Here is a 9,499-nt window from a genome sequence, read left to right on the forward strand (position 1 = left end):
AGCAAAACTTTAAAAACACCCACCACTATCCTTATTAGTAGTAACTGTTCACAGTGGCGCTGCCCTGGATCGAAGCTCCCTGAGGGCAGGGATCAGGAGGACCCTAGGTTTTGTGACTAAGAAACAGGGCCTGGGACACAGTAATGAGCACCTATTTGAGTAACATATGACACTTAAGCCACACACTGTCCTGTCAACCACTCATTGTAGTAATTCTGTCTTCTGGGGACTGGAACCCCTGGATAGATGGTGATACAAGCCCTGGCCTCTTTCCCCAGAACACATGCACACCTCGTGGGGAAGCTCGTGGACGCCACGCGCAGAACCATGACCCTCGGCCGGCCCCACCAGTGGCTCAGATTCACAGTGAGCACACTGCCTCCTCCCGGACGGACGGGAGCACAGGGCAGGCCCTTCACCGGAGGCGTGCGTCCCGCGGTCCTCCTGCCCTCCGGCAGCCGGCTCGGTGCTGCCTGGCTCATCTCAGAGTGGGGCGCTCCTGCCCCCCACATACTCACAGCCGTGAAACCAGGTAGAAAGGCACCATGCCACATCTAGCGACTTCCTGGCGGACAGACCGGAAAGTCCACAGTGTTTCCCCACTTCCACTCACGCCACGGAGTGTCGTATTTTACCCTGGTGTGTCCAGTTTGCAAGGTCGCTCCGAACCCTCTCCCACCTTGATGCTCAGCCATCATGGCTGAATTTCACCATTTATGTTTTTATTCAGTCACTCACACAAGTCATTAGCAAGAATAAAGAGAATGTGTGCATATATGTGTGTGTGTACACATATATATTTATATACATATATATTTTTTAAAATTGTTTTTATTGTTTTTTTATCCTCACCCGAGGACATTTTTCCATTTTTTGTTCCGATAGAGTGGGAGGGAGAGAGAGGAGAGAGAGAAACATCGATGTGAAAGGGACACATCGAGTGGCTGCCTCCCGCACGACCAACCAGGGCTGGGGACAAACCGCAACCGAGGTACGTGCCCTTAGCGGGAACCGAACTCGGGTCTCTCTGGACCGCAGGCCAAGCTCTAACTGCTGAGCCAAACCGGCCAAGGCTATTGATTTTTTTTTTAGAGAGAGGGGAAGAAACATCCATTGGCCGCCTCCTGTACTCCCCCTACTGGGGATCGAGCCCAAAACCTGGGCAGTGCCCCGACCAGGAGAACCAGACTGGGATCTGAGTCCATGGGACGACGCTCAATCCACTAAGCCACACCGGCCAGGAAAGAGAACCTATATTTAAAAATATTCTCTTTAAAATAAATTACACACGTGATTGAGATTTGAAGAAAAGCAAACGGTCAGTCAGATGCATTTATATCTAAGACATCCAAGTCTAAGAAAAGCATTTCCATTTCAGAAAATCATGTTAACTGTAAACGCCAGCATCTGTGTTTCCATGTTCACAAATTATTTACCCTGCCACCTCAGAGTTGAGTCAACTTTTAATCTTGTGATAAGCAGGATCACACATCTAGTTAAAAATATCAATTTGTTTCGAAATCCTGTGTTGTGTGCCCCCCCCCCCCTTTGGGCAAACAAGCAAGCACGAGAAGTGGGGGAGGGGTGGCAGGGAGGTAAGGGGAACTCAATTATATCACAGTTACACCACCAACCAGGGGCAGGTAGGAGTGAACTCTGTCAGGATCCTTAAATCACCGAACTTGCACTGTCCACAGAGGCCACGCCCAGGTTCCGAGCACTTGTGGGCTAAACCAGTACCAATTTAGACTTCAAATCCCAACATCCCCCATGAAACTCTTTATCAGAAGCCCAATAATTTAAGAATATTAAAATACAAAACAGTGTTCCAGGACCTGTGTTTTAAGATACTAGGTTATATTTCTCAATCAATCAATGCATGTTGAAGGTGCCCAGGAGTTAGCATTCTGAGTTACCATTTTAAGACAGTGAGTTCTCTAGCGACTGTTAAGACTTAGTTTGGTGCCTGAGGAGAAATGAGGAACAAAAACAAAGGTTCTCTCAAGTGTGATCACTGCCGATTTCATAATGCTTTAATTTGCACAATCATGTCCAGGTTCAGTTTTGATTTAGTCCAATCACTAAGTTCAATCTACTCATGAACAATATTAAAATCACTAACTCCTTATTCTAGACCTGAACTAAGGAAAGTGGTGTCCGTTTTGCCTATATAATCACAGGTAGAAATTATATTTCTCATTTTGTGATCAAGTGGCTGTTTTTACTTTCATCCTGATACCTGTATTTGAACCATGTTAGGAATAGTATATAGGTCCTGGCATACTGCTACCTTCATAAGTTTTATTATTTTGGGGAAGCCTCACCCTTACCAGGTCAAAACACAATGCACCCCACATTGCACCATATCAGAGGCCAAGTCAGGACATCTTGTAATGAGATACCCTAATCTCCCAGGCTTCAGTAACTCCCTGCTTACTGCTCAGAAGGAACGATTCCTTAACGCTCCTGCCAGGCCTGCAAAATCCAGCTCCCGATTACCTTTCCAACTCCATTTCCTATTCCCACCTCGTCATGCTCTAGCCACCCCCGCTTCCTTCCGTCCTCACACATTCCAAGTTCCTCCTGCCTCCCCATCCTTGCCGCTCCCGATGCGATGCTGCAGGGCCTCGCAGGAAGGCTCCTCCAGACTGCGCGGCCACCACAGCAGCCAGGATGCAGCTTGAACAGCAGCTAGGGCGCAGCTGGTCTTGATTGGACTCTGCATGACAGCGAGCAGCCTGGCAAGATTCTGCACACCATAGTTCAGTGGTTCTCAAAGTGCAGTCTGGGAAACCCTGGGGGGTCCTCGGGACCTTTTCAGGGGGCTCTAAAGCTGTTTTCATAAAAATGCCAAGCTATCACCTGCCCTTTTCACTATGTTCATATTCACACTAATGATGCAAAAGCAATGGAGGGGCAACACCGCCACCTTGGTACCCGAGCACAAACCAGAGCAGTGGGAACACCGCAGACAGTCGCTTTGGTCCTCACTACCACGCACTCACATTGACAAAAGAGCCACTTTCACTGAGCAGTGTCCTTGAGGAAGCAGGTCTTTTTAGTATTGTGCAGGACAAAATGGGACGTATGCACGGAGCGCGCTCTGCGTACTGAGGTGTGATGGCTGTCCCCAAGCGAAGTACTCGTCTGGGAAGTGATCTGAGACAGCCGCCAGAATCATGGAACACCACTTTTACTTTCAAGACTGACCAACAAACGATCACTGTTTCAAACGTGGGTATTTGGCAGACATTTTCTTGAAAATGAAAGAAATGAGACTGTCATTCCAAGTAAAACTACTAGCACTTTGCCAACAAGTAAACTTGAACTCTCAGGAGGAAATTAGGTTTGGAAAATTGTATCACTCAATGAACTTAACAGGTTCCCAATATCTAAATTTTTTGGAGACTGGTGTTGATATAAAAAAAAATGTGACTTCAAAAATATCTACATATTGAAATATGTCAAAATGTGGAAGGATCTACATAACAGTGGACCAATATTTTCCAAATGACCAATGTGCAACGTGACAAAATCAGGCAAAGGCAGTAGATCCATTCAAAGTGCAAAACAAACCAACAGACTTTGATGTAACGACAGAAAATTCACCCATATTTCAGATTGCACACTACAGCTAACCTCCAAGAGGCAACCACCTATGGAGTTTTGTTGAGTATCAAAGAATATCCACAATGATCGGAGAAAGCGATGCACACACTTCCCCGTTCCCCAGCCGTGTACCCCTGCAAGGCTGCGCTCCCTTCACACACTTCATCGCAGCACCCACTGCAATGGGTGAACAAGCTAGTCCTTCAGGAATTTTAATTCATATGGAAACGCAAGGGACTCAGAAGAGCCAAAACAATCTTGAAAACAATAAAGTTAGAAGACTCATACTTCCCTGTTTTGAAACTTACTACAAAAATACAGTGATGAAGACTGTGATATTAGCATTTGGACAGAATACAGATCATAGGAACAGAGTCCAGAAATAAATTTACCCTCACATTTCTTGTCACTAAGTTTGTGACAAGGATGTCAAGACAATTCGATGAGGAAAGAATAGTCTTTTAACAAAAGGGGCTGAGACAACTTGATATACACATGCAAAAAATGAAGTTGCACCCCTATCTCCATCATATGCAAAAATTAACTCTAAATATATTATAAACCCACATGTAAGAGCTAAAAGTATAAAACATTTAAGGGAAAACTCAGTATTAAGTCCACACACACGGGATAAAACAATGGTTTCTTAGAATATGATACCAAAGCACAAGTAACAATAGAAAAAAGAGACTTAAAATCTAAAACACTTTGCTTCAAAGGAAGCAAAAGCTTCCACCAAGAAAATGAAAAGACAACCCACAGAATGGAAATTATTTGCAAATCAGATATGATACCACTCTGCACGCATAAGGATGGCTAGAATAAACCAGACAGACAATAACAAGTGTTGGCAAGGGCCTGGAGAATTGAAAGCAATTTCAATTGTTGATGGGAATGTAAAAGTGGTCAGGTGCCTTGGAAAACAATTGGACAGTTCCTCAAAATGTTAAACATAAAGTTACTACACGTCCCAGCAATTCCACTCCAGGAAATATATCCCAAATAAGTGAAAACATGTGTAACATGAAAATTTGTACAAGAATGTTCATAACAGCATTATCCATAATAGTCAAAATGTAGAAACAACCCACATGCCCATCAGTTGATGAATGTAGAAATAAAATGTATGATATTCAAATAATGGAATATTATTTGGCAAAAAAAAAAAAAAAAAGGAATAAAATACTGATAAATGCTACAGCATGTATGAACCTTGAAAATACTTATATGAAATGAAAGATGCCAGTCACAAAAGACCAAGTATGCATGATTCCATTTATATAAAATGCACAGAATAGGTAAATTCATAGACACAGAGCATAGATCACTGGATGCCAGGGGCAGAGTGGTGAATGGGGAGTTACTGCTAATGGGCACAGTTTCTTTTTGGGGCGATGGAAGTGTGGATAAGCATACCTTACATGGACATTTAAGTAACATTCAGCACTGGAAAGTCGTAACTACAAATGCAAGCTCTGGCTATTCTCTTGTACAGAACAATGAATGACACAAGGTGACCACTATAGACCACCCCCAACAAGCACACAACCTCAAAATGTCATTAAGCACTTGATCATACAATTTCACATACTAATAGGTTTTATACATGGCAAACAATGTTTTACTTTTAAATTGTTCATTCAAATATGTCCAAAAAGGATAATTTGGAATTGGACAGTAAATGAGAACACAATTGGCTTGTATTTTATTTGGAACAAAGTTGGTCAATCCTTCCTTATGAAGCATACAAATCAAAGGACGCATCTTCCCTGCTACCTGAAACATTTGACAAAGTATTAATTGGAGTCACTTTTGCAGAATTGCCTGTTATCAAACCGGAGTAGTTTCATTTTCTCTCTTATGATTGTACACATTTCCGTGATCTCATCTCCCTTGTTAACCTCAGAGGTTTACATTTAGCAAACAACCTTTTGATTGTGCTCTGATGGTACACTAGATTTCAAAGCCTCTGCAGAAATTCCAGTGAAGGGCGCACCAGATTTTATTTGAAGACAGTTACCCGACACTACAACTTGAACCGATCAAGTTGAGTCACCTCCTACCTTGGGACTACTTGTTTGTACTAGAAACAATGGTGTGAGGGAGCTCAGACACTTGGCCACCCCTGAAACAATGAATACAAAGCACTCCCTGAAAGCCAGCCTGCGTTACAGGTGACGTGTCCTTAAACGTTCAACTCTGTAAACAACAGGAAAAGTACTTCAGGGGAAAAAAAGAGTTGTATAAATTACCTGAGAGCTGTCTCTTCCTTACTGGTAGTTTCATCAGTGTTTAAAAAAACAAAAAAAACCCACAAAATTTGAAAGCCAAATAATAAAACAATTATAACATTTAGTAATGTTAGCTGAAGGCATGACAAGTATTCATTAGTCGAAATGGCACAAGATATTTAATCAAGAGACTATTCTAAGAAAGGTGTGATTTTTAGTGGTGTCCTTTTCTACCTCATCAATATGACACAACTTCACATCACAAAAGAACACAATCTAGAAACACACACACTCAAACTTCTCCAGTAGAGGCCCATCTGCAGGCAAACGTGCCAGCAGACTCCTGGAACCTGAACACTGAATCATTCTCCGAAGAGTGGCTAGTACATGGAGCCAGGGAATTGCTTCCTTTTTGATGCTGGCAAAACAAAACAGAAGGCCCCACAAATTACAAAGTGTCCTGGCTCATAACAAAGGTTAACAACTTTAAAATCAAATGCAAAGACTGGGAGTAATTTAATACTTTTACTTCAATCGTCACTACTCCTGAAAATAAATATGGAGAAAATGGAGAGTATAGTAATAATATGACATATTGAGGGCACAGAAAATAGGATCTAGAACTTGCTCTGTGTCTCACTGGAGGCTATCTAGAACAAGGTTTAACAAACAGCAGTTTATAGTAAAGGTCTGTAAAGAGAAGGCTAAGGACTGACCTGTCACATCTGGGTCTTTAGGAGGGGTGATTAGGAGGAAAACAAAGCAGAAGTATTTCAATTCAACAGAACTTCTTTAGCAAAATTTTGAGTGACAAAACACTAGTTTTGCTACTGTAGCCCAGAATCAACCATCTCAAGAACTCCAAGGGGTAAATAAGTCAGGATCTTTGGGACATCCTTTTGAGTTGAAATCAGGTAGCCCAGGTACATGTCACCTGTAACCCGATTCATTTAGAGACTGCTATCTTCAATTAATGGGCACTGCGTATCTGATTAGAGCTCACCCCAGAGCCAGGTCCAAGTCCCACTCTCCAAAATGCGGAGGAGGAAAACAGAACAGACAAGCAAAGGCTGGGTGATCCGAGGCTGCCCATGGAGGCTGAGCGCCGGGTTCCACGGCACCCCCCCCCCCCCCCCATGGAACTAACTGTCAGGAACTTGAAAAGCCTCACTCGGACGCACGGCTGGTTATGGCAGCAGCTGTTAGGGCTGTCGCCTATTCCTCCCCCACAGACTTATGACTTGGCCCTGCAGCACCCGAGAGCTCCCCCCAGGACACTTGGCACCTCCTATCTCTACACAGGTGCCTTTGATGCCCCGCCAGCACTTGGACGCGAGAGACGGTGAACGGATGAGTAAGCCTGCTCGAGCCGACCCTGGTCAAAGAGCACAGACCCTGGCACCGGCGGTGGAAAACGGGGGGGCCGGGGGGAGGGCGCAGAACAGAAAGTGGAGTCGGGGAGCGCTTCCAACGAGCTGTGGGCCGCGACAGGCTTTCCCGTGGCCGTCGCTCCTGCCGCCACCGGAAGACTCCAACCCTCGCTTTCACCTCCTCTGTCCCTCCCGCTCCGGCCAGGCGCACACTTTCTTCCCTTCGACAGTTACTTCTCGGACAAACACGGCAAGACAAACGTACTCTCTCCCGGCGGCTGATTTGTCAACGACAGTAAGGCCTCGCCCCGAAGCGTGCTTAGGATCAGCGGTTCTGTTTTCTCACTTTTTATTTTATTTATTTAAATTCTGGGCACCCTGTTCACCCCGCTTCAGCCAACAGGCGACTGGCCAGTAAGTTTCAAATGTATGTCAACCTCCTGGGGGTGGCGGCCACCAAAACAAACTTTTGCATTACTTCAACAGCCTGGTGTACAAATACCTGACTTTCTTCTTCTTCTTTTTCTTTTTTTTTTTCCGGAAGAAAAATCGGACACCCCAGAGATGAGAAATTCATTCCCCCCTGCCCCCCCCGTCGGTCGCGGGCAGCACATGGGGGCTTCCCAGGCCGGCCGCGTTGAGGTTTCTTCGGCAGGAAACTTGCTGCACGTCCTTGAAGTCCCCGGTTTTCTCTGCGAGGCTCAACTTCAGCACAGACAGAGAAAACGCGAGCTGCCTGCTCCCTTTGTTAAACCCCCCCGACCCGGTGGAATTTGGGGCGCACGGGCTGCGAGCAGCGATCGCGACAGCGCGCCGCGCGCCGGCGGGGAGACAGGTGCGCTTCCTGCCCCCGGGGCGCCTGCGGCAGTCCGGGCAGGGCAGCGGGCCCCTCCAGCGCCCCCCCGGGCCCGGCCGAGCCCGGCTCCCCCGCCGCCCGCGGCCTCCCCGACTCGCCTTCCCCGCGCCCGGCCGCCCCGCGGGGCCCGGCCTCGCCGCCGCCTGCGCTCAAAACGGATATGGCGGCGGCGGGCGGCTGGTTACGAAACGCGCCGCCGCCACATGGCCGCGCCGGCCCCAAACTTGGCTCGGCCCGCCGAGTCCCGGCGCCCAGGCGAGGCCGGGCCGGGGCGCTGGGAGGCCGCGCGGCGCCCGCCACTCACCCACAGACCGGTAGCCCAGAATCGCGATCTTCCGGGACTTGGACTGCGGCATCTTGGCGGCCTCCTCAGCCCCAGGCCAACCACATCAACCGCGGCGGCGGCGGCGGCTCCTGTGCTGCGATCGGCGGCCGCGCCGGGGCAGAGCGGCATCCAGGGGCGGGGCGGGCGGGCGCGGCTGCCTCCGCTCCTCGCTCGCGCGCCCAACCGCCCGGAACCGCCGCGCGGCCCCGCCCCCAAACACGCCCACGTGACCGCGCGCCGCCGCCGGCCCCCCTCGGCCCGCGTCAGCGCCGCCCTCCCCGCCGCGGCGGCCGCTGCCGCCCCCGGAACGCCCGGGGGTGGGCCGGACGACGTTTCACTTTAAAGGGGAGAAGCGGGGCCGCCGAGAAGCCTCGGGAAAAGTCACTACTGAAACTCGCTGCGTCATGACCCTCCCACCGTCTTCCGCCGCTTTTTAATTACGCCAGTTCTCCCAGAGCGCTGATTGGACAGTTCCCGCCCGCCCGCGCGATGACGCGACGGAAACTCCGTCTCCCATTGGGGGCGGCGAGGAGACTGAGCCTCCGGGCGGGGCTGCGCGTCCGAATTCTAAAAATAAAATCCGGCTGCGAGCACGCAGTTGCGCGCCAGGGAGGTTTGAAGGCTTTGATTACGCACGGTGGGGGGTGGGGGGGAGCGGGGACGAGGGAGCAGGGGGGAAAAAAAAAAAAAAAGCAGCTAGTTTCTCAGTGATTGGTTAGAGCAAGGCGAGGGGCGGGGCAAGCGGTGGCAGGCGCGGTCCCTGGCGCCACGCCGAGAGATTGGCAGACGGGCTCCCGCGGAGCCCTTAAAAGGCGCGAGGCGCGTGGTGGTTACCTGCTGGCTTTTGGGTTTCCTGGCTTCTCCTTTTTGTAGCCGCCTGGCTGTACTGGTGTTACTAAGTCTGGATTCGAGGACGTCGTCGGTGATTAAAAGGCGTCCGCGGCGAAGGACCGTGGGGAGAACAAAACGCGTTCATCCCCAAACGCTTTGCGCTTCGTTCAAGCAGCGTGCGCCCCGTCGGTTCTCGTCTGAACCCTTGCGACGCGCGGAGCCCCGCACACCTCGCTGGTGAGCGCGTCTCGCAGCCCGCGCGTGGCCGGCTCCGTGG

General features: G+C 49.0%; 1 protein-coding gene across 2 annotated transcripts in view; it reads right to left on the reverse strand.

Moving 5' to 3' along the window:
• The window catches only part of RHEB (Ras homolog, mTORC1 binding), a 38,891-nt gene extending 30,305 nt beyond the window's left edge, over positions 1 to 8,586 (reverse strand). The window contains exon 1 of one of the 2 annotated variants that reach the window (XM_036246854.1): positions 8,371 to 8,586. In XM_036246854.1, coding sequence (XP_036102747.1) covers positions 8,371 to 8,422 — 52 coding nt within the window. In that variant the 5' untranslated portion in view covers positions 8,423 to 8,586. The remainder of the gene's footprint in view (positions 1 to 8,370) is intronic. The other variant, XM_036246853.1, reaches the window with a different exon arrangement.
• Positions 8,587 to 9,499: the final 913 nt, after the last annotated feature.

Source organism: Molossus molossus, unplaced genomic scaffold (assembly GCF_014108415.1).
Source record: "Molossus molossus isolate mMolMol1 unplaced genomic scaffold, mMolMol1.p scaffold_m16_p_7, whole genome shotgun sequence".
NCBI classification, from domain to species: Eukaryota; Metazoa; Chordata; class Mammalia; order Chiroptera; family Molossidae; genus Molossus; species Molossus molossus.